The sequence below is a fragment of the Notechis scutatus genome, chromosome 1, assembly GCF_049901735.1.
Source record: "Notechis scutatus isolate UNSWTSFEM ecotype Mainland chromosome 1, rNotScu1.2, whole genome shotgun sequence".
Lineage (NCBI taxonomy): Eukaryota > Metazoa > Chordata > Lepidosauria > Squamata > Elapidae > Notechis > Notechis scutatus.
Window position 1 is genome coordinate 72606287 of NC_142009.1, and position 15862 is coordinate 72622148.

General features: G+C 37.0%; 1 protein-coding gene across 1 annotated transcript in view; it reads right to left on the bottom strand.

Moving 5' to 3' along the window:
• The window catches only part of ACTN2 (actinin alpha 2), a 64260-nt gene that overhangs the window by 19146 nt on the left and 29252 nt on the right, over positions 1–15862 (bottom strand). The window contains exons 9-13 of the mRNA XM_026669413.2: positions 11798–11890; positions 10307–10537; positions 8969–9116; positions 6580–6730; positions 213–321 (exon numbers count right to left, since the gene is read on the bottom strand). Coding sequence (XP_026525198.1) covers positions 213–321; positions 6580–6730; positions 8969–9116; positions 10307–10537; positions 11798–11890 — 732 coding nt within the window. The remainder of the gene's footprint in view (positions 1–212; positions 322–6579; positions 6731–8968; positions 9117–10306; positions 10538–11797; positions 11891–15862) is intronic.

A 15862-nucleotide genomic window follows, 5' to 3' on the forward strand; every position in this document is an offset into this window, starting at 1 on the left:
GGGTATAAACAGTACAATGAGAGAAAACAGAACTCCCTAGAAATGTTGGATGCCCTGTACAACTTCCCATCACCACTAGCCAGCCTGACCAATAAGCCTGCTGGCTGGGAATTGTGGATAATGTAGTTATTCCCACCCACTTGAAGAACGCTGTTTCTCCACAAATCTTGAAGAGTGTGGTGCTTTAAAGCTATTGTCAACATCTACTTTACCTCCAATACTTCTCTCCTTTTCTGAGTAAGGGTTCCCAGTCTATCCCACTGATCACATATTTTCTGACATCGATCATTGACACTTGCTGCATCATGGTAGTCTAGCTCACTGAAAAAAAGGATACACATTTAGCCAATCTTCACAGATACCCCTAATAAACTGGGGTTCAATCAACACAATACAGAGAATGCTGTGTTCCTAATGTGACAGCTAGTTTTCCCCTTAGGTTCTGCAAATTGTAGGTGCCCTCCAATTCAGAAATGCACAGGAGAACATAACCTTTAAATTCCTTTATACTCTACATTAATTTTCTAATCTGGTTTGGGGTACATAGTAGCAATCTGAACATAATTTGTACACACAGCCAAAGAATGCATCATCCCAACAATCATCACAAAAACACATCCACAATTTTTGTTCTAGAGAAACAACATTCAGATTGCTATCTTTTGGATTTCTATTTTCCAGCCACTAATCTCATGTGCATTACAGTTAATCTTCCATTCATACACATGGTTGATTTGTGAGGGAAAACACTGGTGTCATTTAGAAAGAAAATGCATGGCGTCTCACAGCTTTTTACCCATGATTTTATATATAATAGAGAAATATGATAAGAATGAAGTTATTTGGGCTGCAAAAATCCAAATGATCAATAGAAATACAGAACATGCCAGATTCTTACAGCTGTCAATAACTAGTGATATAATATCCCTGTTGGAAAACATATACATGAAACATTGGGGAAAGCAGTTTAGAAACGTTACATTTCTAAACTGCTTCCCCCAATTGTAACTTACTTTTTCTGTAGGGCTTTAAAGCTCTTAATATTTGAGGGATGCCCTGCTAAAAACACCTTCAGGAATTAATCCTAACCAATTAGGATTGACAAGAAACAGGTGAAATGCTACTAGTTTTGTGTGTTTTTTCATTAGACAGAGATTCCAAAGGGCATCTCCTAGTCTTTAGAAGAAGTAGTAACACCACAATAATGGATATATCTAGTCCAGAGGTGGTATTCAGCAGGTTCTGACCAGTTCTGGAGAACCGGTAGTGGAAATTTTGAGAAGTTTGGAGAACCGGCAAATGCCACCTCTAACTGGAGATTTTTCATATTCTTCCCCTGCCACGCCCAACAAGCCACGCCCACAGAACTGGTAGTAAAAAAAATTGAATCTCACCACTGATCTAGTCTACAAATATCAGAGACTACTTTCCCTTGTGTAAAAACAAGACAGGTTTCTAGGGGGTCAAGGAGATAATGGTTTCATACCTATATTCTGCCATTTATTATTGCAGTCTCTTTTAACTGACAGATATGTTTATATGGTTCGAAAGAGATTGGACATATGTACTTTGACCTCAGCTAGTTGTTATTCTGAATGTCTCATCATCAGCTACATTTAGCTCTTGGCTACTCTTTGACTGCTCCTGGTATGTCATTACTTATCAAAGTAATTATAATAATGTGGGTACATACCAATTTAAGTCTAGGAGTTAATCAAACATAAAATAATATTATGAATTTAAGCCTGGGGTTGGATGCTTGTAAATTTTTCTACGTTTAAATAATACTATAATGAATTTTAAGTAAGGTTTTCATAAATAGGGAATTAAACACTCTTGATCTCAACCAAAAACAGAGATAGAAAAAGTTTTTAGTTGAACACATGTTCCATCTTTAAGGAATCTCATGGTTTTATAAAAGCCAGTTATGAACTCATAGATGCCGACTTATCATCTCTTGACATTCTGTTCTCTGGCTGTAACACTACAGAAGAACATTATAACGCCTTCTTGCTTGAACTTGAAAGGGTCATTAAACTATATGTTCCATTAGTAACCCCCCAAAACAAAAAAAACACCAATTTACCCAAAATAATAAGAAAACTTCAATCTAAAAAAACATCCTTATGGCGTAAAAACAAAACTAAATACGTAGCTAATTTTAAAAACCGATACAACACCTTATGCCGACAGATAAAGGCAGAATGCACCAATTATCACCGCAAGCAAGAGGAAAATCTTTTACACACAAAATCCACCCGTGCCTTCTATAACCTTGTAAACACCAAACTTAAAGACTCAAAAACCATCCCACCTCTAAAAGGTCCTAATGGGAAAGACTACAGCGATGAAGCCATTAAGGCAAACCTCTTCAACATGTTCTTCAGTTCAATCTTTGTAAACAGTAATGGCTTCTGCCCCACATTTCCTAATTGTACGACAACTAACTGCAACGATCTACAAATTGACTTTACTGAAGATAATGTAGAAAATGCACTACGCCACCTAAAGCCATCCTTATCTATTGGCCCTGATTGCTTATGTGCATTCTACTTAAAAAAGCTCTCCACTACCAAAGCAGAACCCCTAAGCATAATATATGAGATTTCATTCAGAACCAGCTCCTTACCAAATCTATGGTCTTTAGCAATGGTCATCCCTATTTTCAAAAAAGGTGACCCCTGCCTCGTTGAAAACTACAAACCAATCTCATTGTGTTGTGTCATGTGCAAAGTTATGGAATCAATTATTAATCAATGCATTACCTTCCACCTAGAGTCAAACAACTTACTCTCCAATAAACAATTTGGTTTCAGAAAAAAATTGTCCTGCAATTTGCAACTTCTACACTGCAAAAACATATGGACTACACTACTTGACCAAGGTAAAACAATAAATGTAATTTACATTTACTTCTGCAGAGGCTTTGACTCAGTGGTACATGACAAACTACTATTAAAATTAAATTCTTACGGCATTTCCTTCACAAGTGGATCACTGTCTTCCTGTCAAACAGGCAACAAATAGTAAAAATAGGAAATGCCCTATCAAACCCTGCACCAATTATCAGTGGTGTCACCCAAGGGAGCGTTCTAGGACCCACACTCTTTACACTATATATAAATGACCTTTGTGATCACCTTATTAGCAACTGCGTCCTCTTCGCTGATGATGTCAAACTATTCAACACCACAGTCAATGCTACCATCTTTCAAAAAGACCTTGATTATGTGTCTGAATGGTCTAACAATTGGCAACTCCAAATCTCAACCAACAAATGCTCTGTCCTACACATTGGCAAAAAAAATCTATATATCAAATACAAGCTATGCAGATATGACCTTGTTGATGACTCTCACTTTGTCAAGGACCTTGGAGCTCTCATATCGAATGATCTAGGCACCAAAGCTCACTGCAACAGTATTGCCAAAAAGGCTTTAAGAGTTGTAAATTTAATTTTACTAAGCTTCTCCTCTCGTAATACTGATTTGCAAACTAGGGCATTCAAAACCTTTGCTAGACCAATACTTGAATTCAGCTCTGCTGTCTGGAATCCACACTGTATATCAGACATAAATACAATTGAGCAAGTCCAGAAGTATTTTACCAGAAGAGTACTACATTCCTCTGTTCGCAATAGAATACCCTACACCACCAGACTTGAGATTCTAGGCTTAGACAACCTTGAATTACGCCGGCTAAGATTGGACTTAAGTATAGTACATAAAATCATATGTTATAATGTCTTACCAGTTAATGAATATTTCAGCTTTAACCTCAACAACACAAGAACACACAACAGATATAAGCTTAATGTAAACCACTCCAAACTTGATTGCAGGAAGTACGATTTCAGCAACAGAGTGGTCAATGTCTAGAACTCACTACCTGATTCTGTTGTCACCTGCTCAAACCCCCACTCCTTTACCCTCAAACTAACCTCTGTTGACTTCACCCCATTCCTAAGAGGTCTGTAAGGGGTGTGCATAAGCACACAATTGTGCCTACCGTCCCTGTTCTATTGTCCTCAATTATTAGTTCCTATTTCTTATATTTGAACTTATGTTTATTCTTTTTTCTATTGTATTATAAGCTTTTGACAAAATAAATAAATAAATATAAATAAATAATGGTTTCAACAAGCAATAGAATAGGGCTAGCACATTGGCACTGATAAAGTGTGGCTGACCACTAGATGGCAACAAAGAGAAACAAAACAAAAGATTTCTGTGTATATGAATAAATTTATATTTAAAACATTTATTCAAAATAAGCAAATCTTTTTTTTAAGCAGATGCTCCCTAGCCACCATTGTCATTTACTAATTCTTGTGTCATTTTTTCATACCCTCTTGCCAACAAACATGACATTTAACAGAATAAGTGAAGGAAAACTATGCAATGTTCTCAATAGATCTGTACGTTGTGAACACTGCACAATTTTCCTCAACTCATCTCTGATTCTTTCCTTGTCATCATTTATTACAATTACAAACATGACAGTTAACCCACAACCTACGTATTTTCACATAACAATCTAAATGACATCAATTTGTAGTTTCCAACATATACTTTAGCCCTTTCATAATAAAACTTACACATTCACTTCGCTGCAGGTACTCAACAACTCCATTTCATTCATAACGATTACTGTCTTTCTCTGAGTTTTACAGACATGCATCTTATTTTTCTTCTTTCATTTCATGCATTCGTTCATATTTCTTACTCCTTATACATTCCAAGCTGCACTCTTTCTTTTGCCCTGGTCATCATACATATTCCTTTCTGCCATTCATCAAAACTTTGGTCAACTGAGGTATTCACTTAATGCTTCTCAGTCATATACAGCAGGTATAGGTGAGATTAGCAGCTTTAGTTGCACCTATGGTACCTGTAGAATTTCCTGCTATGGCATGTTTGGTTCTAGGCAGTTTGGATACATCTTGGCCAACATGCCAAAAATGTGGCCAAGTTCATTCTATTTTGTACATGTTCACACTAGTCTATGCAAGTAGAAAATTCTAAACTAGTAATTACCCTGCAAGCCAACATATTGCTGTTCATGAACGTGTTGATATATATCCAAGTTGCATCTGTATTCTTTTCCTTCACTGAACAAATTGGTACTTGAAGTTTGTACTTTCTATAATATTTTGTTTTTGGAATTATACACTTGTGGAAACTCAATGGCAGCTGCCTTACTCACATGGCACACATACGGCAGTCTCTATGCAGAGACCATTGTTCAATAAGACTTCAACAATTTTAATCTTTATGATCTTAGCAATCTCAGCTGCCATAACAGAAAATGGTGAAGCTGACACTGAACTTTAACCAGCATAGTTCAAGGTCAAGCATACCAATTGTTTTCCAGAAATAGCAACTTTGTATTGCCAAGTGGTCGGGAGTAGAAATAGAGAGCTACTTCAAACCAAACAGCATAAAAGAACAGCATCATTCTCTCAAAGGACCTGTACTACTTATTGGCAGTGTTTAACCTACTTCATGCCCAAACTTTCTTGGCCTGCCCATCTTTCTAAGAACAATTCCCAGAAAAGAAAATTCATACTTTTCTGATTATTGTTTTTCAATCAAAATCTATTTGAAGAGAAATATGAAAAGAGTATTCAACAATACCATCATTTAAGACTAAATTTGATCTACTGAAGGAAATTGTCCCATCTGTCTTGTTTCTGATGTTCATGTCCATGACATTATATTAAGAGTCAGAGCAGCGTCTCCCATTCAAATACTAACCATGGCTGCTCCTGCTTAACTTCTGAGCCTGACATCCGGTCATCTTGCAGCTTATGCTCCTGGCAAATAGCAATCAGCATTGGACATGACTTTCTCCTGTTCATACACTAAAACTAAATAATCTGTAGCCTTCAGATGTTCTTGAACCCAAATCCCAACTGCTACAGCAATATCACTAATGCTGAAATAGGATAAATTTTGTTGTTCAGTAGCATCTGATGAACTCTGTTAACACAGCATCACAAAAGTGGGTTTAAAATCTGTAGAAGCTCTGAAAGCCTGTTCACATGAGATGGACCAATTTGGAAACACATCTCTGGCTTAGAGCTATCGCCCACTTTTTAGCTATAAAAGCAAAGTCAAAAGAAAGGGTTCTACCTCTTCCTATTCTGTAGATAGATGGATAGATAGAAAATAACTACAAGAAATAATATCAACATCTCTGCAAACAATCTGAATGGTGAAGACTGCAGTAACTGAAAAGAAATTAGGAACTGTAAGTTTAAGACAGCTTTCCTGTTTAGTATCACTTAGACTAAATGTATTAAGGCAGGACTGACCCTTCCACTTCAAAATTACCAACCAGAAAGTAGACCAGATAAAAGGTTTGTCGCTAATTTAGCTTTGCAGTAGATGCCCTGCAAGGCACCTCTATTTTTAGTTAAGGAGGAAATCAGAAAGATTTTCAGGAAGCAGGCCAAGATAATAACACTTAGAAAGTTATCTATGGAATTTTTACATTGTACCTATGACACTATCGAATTTATTGGAAAGAGTTTATCGGGTAAATGTCAGCAGCTGTGTGCCTCTAAATGGAACATACTTCAGCTCCTGGGCAATGGCAGCGATCTGTTCCACCCTGTCCTGGTGAGCAGCCAAGTCGCTTTCAAAAGCTTCATGTTTCCTCAACAAAGCCCGGATCTCCATCAGGGAAGCAGCTTCATAATCCTTCTGCTGCAGAATCTGTTCTTTGCCTGATAGGAAGAGAGGAGAATGAAGCCACCGAAGTGAGATATTGGCAGGACTGGGCCCAAAGGCAAAGAGAAATGACTGTCATGGTCAAATAGTCCAACAGTAGTGAAGTCACATATTAAATGATATATAACAGTGACGTTACTTTTCAGGTGCCCAAAATATAGCAGCAAATGCCTCTTTAGCTGATTCCCATTCCCCTTTGCTTTTGTCACCATGTAGGGCCCTGACCCAAACCTGAAGCTATAATGATTACAAGATAGTGGTGATGATAGCAGTTAGCAATAGCACTTAGACTTACATACCGCTTTACAGTGCTTTAAAGCCCTCTCTAAGTGGTTTACAGAGTCATCCTATTGCCCCCAACAATCTGGGTCCTCATTTTACCCACCTCGGAAGGATGGAAGGCTGAATCAACCTTGAGCCTGGTGAGAAGTGAACTGCCAAACCGCAGGTAGTCAGCAGGCAGCAGAATTAGCCTGCAGTACTGCCTTCTAACCACTATGCCACCATAGCTCATAAGGTCAACCAACAGATTCCTATTGAAGAAGGCATTTTTCCTGAATAGCAAATACTGCCCAAAGGCTCCCGGGGAATGATTAAACCAGCACTTTAGCAGGTGTTCCATCATTAACAAGAACACGTAGAATGGTATTTTCTGTGCATGGCTAAAAGCACAGTGTGCGAAAAAAACACTTCAGAGAAATAGATAGAAAGGGGTGGATATATGGAGTGTGTGGTTTGCCACCTCTCCCAATCTGCCATTGTGTGGCAGATTTGCTATATTTACTTCAATACAACTTTATCCATACTTTGTTACTTGTCTCAGGATTATTTGTCTAATACTTTAAAGTTCCAGAAGTTTAAAGGAGGCTACTTTCTATATGCTTCAGTGTTTTCCCAGAACAAATCTTTGAGAGCGGTGAAGGCCCCATGAACAACTATATTTGCTTCAGGCATAATAGCACAAACTCTTGACCTGTGAAGAGTTTGTGAATCACCATGATGAACACTTTTTGCTATCTAGGTGTGCACGGAATTTCAAGATAATTAAATAAATAATGAAATATGACAGCAAAAGCAACCAAAAGGTGATTCAACTCGACACAAACATCTCTGGAAAAAGCCAGGTCTTGATTGTTTTTCTAAAGGCAAGCAAATCTGGGGCTTAGCATATAAAAGGGAAAAGACTGTTCTAGAGCACAGGAGCTCCCACTAAAGGGCACCTTTTTACTACCCATAAGTTTGCAATGTTTGAGCAAGAGAACCAGAACAAATACACTCTATGGGAGCATGGTGGACAGAGAGAAATTTTGGGGAGAAGGAGATCCCACAAATAACCTGATCTTTTGCCAGGTGCAGAGGTGGTATTCAGCAAATTCTGACCAGTTCTGGAGAACCGGTAGTGGAAATTTTGAGTAGTTTGGAGAACAGGTAAATACCTCTTCTGACTGGAGATTTTACAGTATCATTCCCCTGCCGCACCCACCAAGCCACGTCTACAGAACCGGTAGTAAAAAAAATTGAATCCCACCACTGGCCAGGTGTGACTTTAAAGGTAAAAACCAGCATCTTGTGATGAAGATGATCCAGCAATGATCTCTTGAGGAGGTGGATCTACTACTACCTCTTTCTGAGCCAGCAGAACCACCTCCTTCCACAAAGGAGGCATTTACTACTGCATACCACATACCTCCCCTCCCCCAAGACCCAAACCAGGAGGGCATTGGCTCTAAATAGTCAGTGTCCCTAGATCTGAACATCCTGCCAACTTTCTTGGGCCCAAAATACTTAAACCTATCCCAGAGAGCACCCCAAGACTCAACCACTTCCACCTTCTTAGCTGGAATCCACCTCAGAATGAATCTGGGTTTTCTGCTGAATAGGATTTCATGTCAGCAGCAAGCTAATCAGGAGCCAAGGAACTATCAGACAAGCTAAGCCTATTGAATTTCTTTTTATTTTAAAATTGATATTTTAGTTGTTGGCTTTTGTACTCCTCAGTCTATTCCTTCCTCCTATTCTTCATCCTCTCTTTCTTGTCCACTTTTTTCATTTGAACCATGCATTTGATTTTAAATTCTACTTCAAAGGGAAAACACTGGATAGATTACACTTTCTTCATCCTCTCTTTCTTGTCCATTTTTTTTTCATTTGAACCATGCATTTGATTTTAAATTCTACTTCAAAGGGAAAACACTGGATAGATTATTTTTCCAGGCAAGGGGATCCCAACTTACCATATGCCCAGGTTTCATGTGATGTAGCCTTTTGCCTAAACTTAGCAGCCAGATGTTCAAGCCGTTCAAGCCTTCGTATTTCATTCAACAGCCATTCCTCATAGCCCTTCTCCGCTTGTTCAAGTCTTTGCCAAGCACTGGCAATATCCTAAAAAAGCATGGGGGATATTTTAAATCAAATACTTAAAACCTGTATCTCAAGAAGGGGTTTCAGATTGGCTAAGCCTTTTCTCTGACTCTTGCTTGTCTGACCCTGGGCCAAAATTTAGATTGAGAAGGACTGTTATATTGACTTTCTAAAGCAAACAGTGCTTTGCTATCTTAGCTTTCTAAAGCTAGCAGTAAATGATCGTAATGAATATGGAAACATTTCATTATAATAATTCACCCTCCATTTCTCTTTTTCCCAGAATAACATGATGAAAAAATATATTTGGTAAAAGACATAACAAATCTGGTATGGTGTAATTTGCTGGATACAGGGGTCTCCAACCTTAGCAACTTTAAGACTCCCAGAATTCCCAGAATTCCTCAACTCCCAACTTTGCTGGCTGAGGAATTCTGGGAGTTGAAGTCCACAAGTCTTAAAGTTGCCAAGGTTGGAGACCCCTGGGCTATAATATACCTTCTCAAACCTCCATCAATGTAGGGTAACAAACTCTGGATGGGCAAAAATAGTTTTGAAAGCTTCTAATCTCATGATGAAAGGTATTTAAGATGGCTGCTTTCTTAACAGTGTCAATAATATCACAAGTCTAACTCTCTACTTCTTTTCTGCCTATTTTGCAATTCTTTATTAACATAGTTGTGGTTCTCATGTAAAATGGGAATTGCATCTATAAATGCAATCATTTTTCAATCTTTTCTTTTTAAATAGAGGCAGTCTCTCTGAAGACCAAAGAGACAGAGAATCAGGGATGGATGAACAAAATGCTGAGACTCTAATAATAAGTAGGAACGACCTTGGAAGACAGGAGGGAGAGCTGCAAAAATGTCTCAGCCCATAGAAGGGGGGACATGGGAAATGTTTCAATAGCACCCTCCCTAGTTTACTCTGGAAAGCAAAAGGATAGGAGGGCAGAAATACGTTCAGTCTTTAAGATTCTATTAATGCTGCCTAACAATAAAGATAGAGCTACTACTCCTGGTTGTGCTTCTTGCCTGAACTACCTCACCAGGCTATTGAAAACGGAACCACATCAATACTTTTTACTCCTCTGGATTTGCTCGTGGTTCCCTTATAACGCAGGATAGTTGCTTTGATGAGATTTAAACAATTTTCCAGTTTTCAGAACTGAGAGGTTTTATAGCGTATAGCCCAAATGCAGTGCTACTTACTGAGACCATCTTCCCTTCTGATGGCATAAAAGCTGGCCTGTTGCTGATCCTCAGTTTTGTCTGCAAAGTGTTGAAATTGATCTCCAACTGGCATTTTTCCTGCACCTTGGGAGGCTTGTGCTTTCGGCGATAATCTCTGAAGTCCTCTAACTTCTTTTGCATAGCTACCATTGTCTTCTCTGGGGTCCTGTCTTCCAGCCAAGGGGTGGTACGCCGAATCCATTCTAAAAGCTGTTTGCACACATGTAGATATGTTAGCAAATGACCAAAAAAAAACCCACCTGAAAACAACAATAGAAAATAGAAAAAAATGAAAAAAAAATCCTAATCTAATATCTTCCACAGCAGCTTCAACATTGGACCAGATTTCCTGGGAGTAGGTTTATATTTTTAATACTACAGGATTCTTTTTGACTTGTGGTTGGCAGAACAACGCATAGTAGCACTCCTGATAATGGTGAGTGAATCATCCTGCCAAAGTAAGGGGAAGTAAGCATCTTATAACTTGACAGGAAGAGAAAACCCGGTTATTGCCTTCCAGTAGACTACCATGGCGATGAACAGTTGAGCAGTTAAGAAGGACAAGGCATTCTGGGATAGGCAGCAGCCATGACCATTTTGCCTGGCAGTAAATTCCAAAAGAAAGCTATGGCTGCCAGAGCCAGTTTAGTGTAGTGGTTAAAGCACCAGGCTAGTCCCCTCTTAGGCAGGAAAACCTGGCTGAAGACTTTGAGTCAATCCATCTCTCTCTCAACCCAATTCACCTGACAAGGTTCATGTTATAGGAAAAATAGGAAGAGAAAGGAGTATTAAATATGTTCATCATCTTGAGTCATTTATAATAATAATAAAGCTAGGTTATAAATAAAATAAACAAACATATGAGGGAGTCAGGAGTGACTGAAATAAAGGATAAAAGTAACAGTTTTCCATTTATTTTAGCTAGCTTCCATTTTGTATGTAAGGCTGTAACCTTTACGCTTTGGCTGGGTTGAAACAATATGCTAAATTCAGACTAAAAACCCAGCTGATGTGTACACAGAAAGTGCTATGTCCAAAACAAATAAATTCCATTAGATAATGGCCTGTTTTATATAATACACTAATGTAATAAGCAAGTTTCTTCAGCATGCCATAAACCAATCCATTTTACTTAGTCCATTGTGTTGTATGGATGAAGCTCTTGTATACAAATTTCTACAATTTTGTCATTAACTGTTTTTAAGATGGCCAAAATCTAAAATTAATCCAGAATATGGTAGAAGTAGATACAAGAAATGTAGTCATGTAACCCTAACCATATTATTTTAATATCCTAAAAAAAGAAACTACAGATTTAAATAGAGATTCCTCCCACACTAATTATATTCAAAAAAGAAAGCCTCAGCAATGGTTAACAGATTTATATAAGTTTTCTGTCCTTATAAAATTACACATAAAATGATTTGGTATCAGAAGCAAACTTCAAGAGTTTTGACAAGCTTCGCCTACCTCACTTGCTAGCTTTTCATATTCTTCCATCAACTTTTCATTTTCCTGATTCACAGCAAGTACTTTACAAATCCGATTAGCTGCTGTTTCTGCCTGGAAAATCCAGAAAATTAAACAGTGTAGGTATATTGTTAGATTCACACAGAAATAAAATGTGAACTATGATCCAGTGGCTATTGCAGCATAAAATAATGAATACATCCAGACATTTGTTTTTATTAGTTTAGGTACATTATTTTAGTTGTCTATTTCTTCATGCATGGAATCACAAAATTCTCCAATATGATGTAATTTAAAATTGGGTGAATGACAAAATGGGATATTCTACAGAAACAATAAGCATAAACCACATAAATAACCACATAGATAACAGACATGATGCATGTTATTCTTATTATTTCAAGGATCGCTTCCTTCTTGCAGTTCCATTTTCTAAAATCAGTGATTGTTTCAGGAATATAAAATAATTCTCATACTGCCATACTTCAGATTCATTAAGCTGCTTCAGTGGATGACGCACATAGGGATTTTCATCACCTAAGGATCTAGGTAGGTTTGCATTAATATCCTTGCTTAATTGAATCGTGATTAATTTAGTTTTACATCACCCTAAGATCCCTTTTTTAAAATACTAAAATTCTACTGAATAATTCATGCTGCAAAGAGAGCTATTTTCTGAATTCTGAGTATTTAAAAAAAAAATCCAAGGCTTTAGGTTGGTCCCTACAAGACATCTGTTTTCATTTTGGCATTGTGTGTGTGTGCGTGCATGCGTGCGTGTGTTTTGCTCACTTGATTATGGATTCATGTGTATGGAGAAACTCTTCTGTGAAAGGATGTTTATATAGCACAATGCAGTCAATCTGTCCAAGGTCCTGAAAATCTGCTCAATTCACCAGAGCAGAATCCAGAGGTTGAGAAAACAATTCCTTTTTTGTTCCCTCATTTTGCTTAGGACTTCCTGTCAGATCTGTCCTCCTATGACCTGCCCATTCAATTCTAAATTGCTAGGACAGAAAGGTAGGTTGGAGATTGTACTGACATCAGCACTCTTGCTTTCAGAGGACACATTTCCTTTTTCCAGCAAATATGACCAGCACATCTAGGGAGCACCAAATGGCTTGTTTGAAATAGAAGATAAGAAAAGTGGAAATGCTGACAATTCTGAATCTTTATTGCACTGTTATTCACTGGGTGAATTCATACTATTGTATACTACTTAACATAGTATATCAACCCATTTTGGGGGTTCACACGATGAATTCAACCCTAACTTAACAGTTTAAATCAGCATCGTTTGCTAAACACTCCAAAAAAAAACCTACCTAAGGATAATACTAGCCATGTTTGACATGCTATGCTAATGCATGTTAGGGCCAGTGATATTATATCTTAATTAAATGTATGCATTTTATGCATGAAATATGTTTATATTTTTCAACTATTGATCATTTATCAGATTACTCAATTAATTAGAGTAACTCTTACATATTTTCTTTATGCTATAATATTTCTATGGCATTTTTAAAAACTAGGGATTCTTCTGTTACCTGAATGCTTTTAAATATCTTTGTTCATCTGTTGATATAGCTATAGCTTTTTAAATTCTCATATAAATATTGGCATATTTGTTTATTTGTTTATAAAACATATATATTATCAAGCAACTAAACTAAAAAGAGAACTAAAAAAGAGAATTACAATTAATAGCAACTAAAATAAACAAATGATGATGAGAATGATAAACCAGACAGTAACAAAGCAAACCGACTTCATGGTGCAGTGGTGGCTCAGTGGTTAGAATGCAATATTGCAAGCTAATTCTGCTGACTGCCAGGGATTCAATCCTCCCCAGGCTCAAGGTTGACTCAGTCTTCCATTCTTCTGAGATTGGTAAAATGAAGACCCAGATTGTTGGGGGCAATATTCTGACTCTGTAAATTGCTTAGAGAAGGCTGTAAAGCACTGCGAAACGATATATAAGTCTAAGTGATATTTCTATTGCTATTTACCTTTGCCAAAGGCCGGGCAAAAAGCCAATTCTTTGTGCCCTTTCTAAACAACAGCCAGTTGGGGCCATCTGGATCATGTGGGGAAATCTTATCATAGAGTGCAGGAACTGCTAGAGAGAAAGCTCCAGAATCCTGATTGACGGCCTTGTTTAATCAAAGGACTCTGGAATATGTCAACCCTGCAAGGTTGAATTGGCCATGCATATACTGTAGGAGACAGGCAGTCCTACAAGTAAGCAGGCCTTTTTTCATTTAGGGCTTTATAGCTAACAACCAGCAATTTGAATTAAAATTCCCTTTTACTTTATGCTGAAAATCAAATGTCATAAAAATTAGTATTTCTTCAAAACTAGCACTACTTCTATGCTAAAGCCTTTATGTTAAGCAGTCTTGTAACATATTGACATTTTTCTTTGAGAAAGACCTTAGATTTTCTGTATCTACTTACAGTATTGTATTATAACTGTATCATATAATATCAGTTGATTTTTTTAAATCACTCCTGAGGTAGTAGTTTTTAATTTATGAATCTGATCATGACCCTGACTTAATCTGTTTTTAATTTATGAACCTGCTATAAAAATAACATGGTTTTATTATCTCCTAATTTCTTCATAAAATACACTAGAAAAGCCATAATATATATATATGTAAACGTATTTTGATCTATTTACATTTCATTGAAGAAAATTTAATAGAGTCATAGAAGCAAAAATAATATAATCATGAACTATTGTAAAAATAATATTCCCAAAAGTAGTTAGTGACAAATGTCTCAGGATGAATAATTTTTGGAAAAAGCAACTATCAATTAATTAATTTAGCAATATTAAGAACGTCACATTCTATTACATACACTTTGGTTTGCAATTTTTCTAGGTTTATTGATGCTCAAACGTACCGTACTAACAAATAGTCATTTCAAAGAAATAGCAGTGTTAATCTGTTATAATAAAATCAGACATTTTTCAGTAGCATCTTAAAAGGTTTGCAGAATTATAGCCACATTAACTTCAGTCATGATAAATAAATGAGAGCCATGCAATTATTATTTTTACTCATAGTTTTTTTTAACCAAAAAATATTAATATTAGGAGAAAGCTGCGGAAATGTTGATTGTGTTCTGTAATTCCCAGTTTAATCTTTGATTAATTGCAAAGGTTTCTGTTACAGCTAGCTAGTTGGTGTTTCATCTCTACCACTGGTAATGTAAACAACAAATTATCAGTGGACTGTCACAAAATACGATGTTGATGGAATCTGTACTATTATCTAGGAGGGGAACGAAAGGACTGAGGGAAGGAGGCAAAATAGAGGAATGAATTAACTTACCTCTGATTTTTTTACCCAGAAAATAATAAAGTGAGGATGACTCCTTCAGTGGCAATAATTTTTAATAAAATCCTGATTTCACTTTACAGCCAAATATTACCCTCCATATACAATATACCCTGGAATCTCTGCACACAGCAAAAAAATTATGTGTATGTCCTGGCGACACCATGTGTCCTCACAGTTAGTTGATCATGTTCCTGCTGGGCCCCAGCCTTTTACAAAAAAAGGTTTAGATTTTCACATATATAGAGATTACTACAGTATATCCAGTTCACATAACCAATGGCCACCTTGCCTGAGAAATTCCCGAAGGTCTAATCCTAGTTTGTCTGATAATTATGATCCTGGGGAAAACTGCCTCAGGGATTTTCTTATGGCAGTTCTAGTTTTGCAATAGTTTAATAGCAAAGGTAAATGCTTTTTCTAAGAAGATTGTCTGTCCTTGTCGCTCTCCTCAGTGATGATTAGCTGCAGAAAAATGTCAGACTTCACCAGAGTACAGTCTGAAAACTATTAAAATATTTATATTGAATCTGAATAATTCAGACAGTCTAATCATATTAGAGCAGCCGGAGAAATGCTTTCCTTCCATCATTATAAACTGCCTTGACGCTGCAAAAAATATTTTTTTCCCCCAGTGGGTAGGCTTTGCCTGGAAAATGGTAGTGGCCTTGCAAAAGGGATAAAAATCATCACAGTAATTATACAGGTAGTCCTC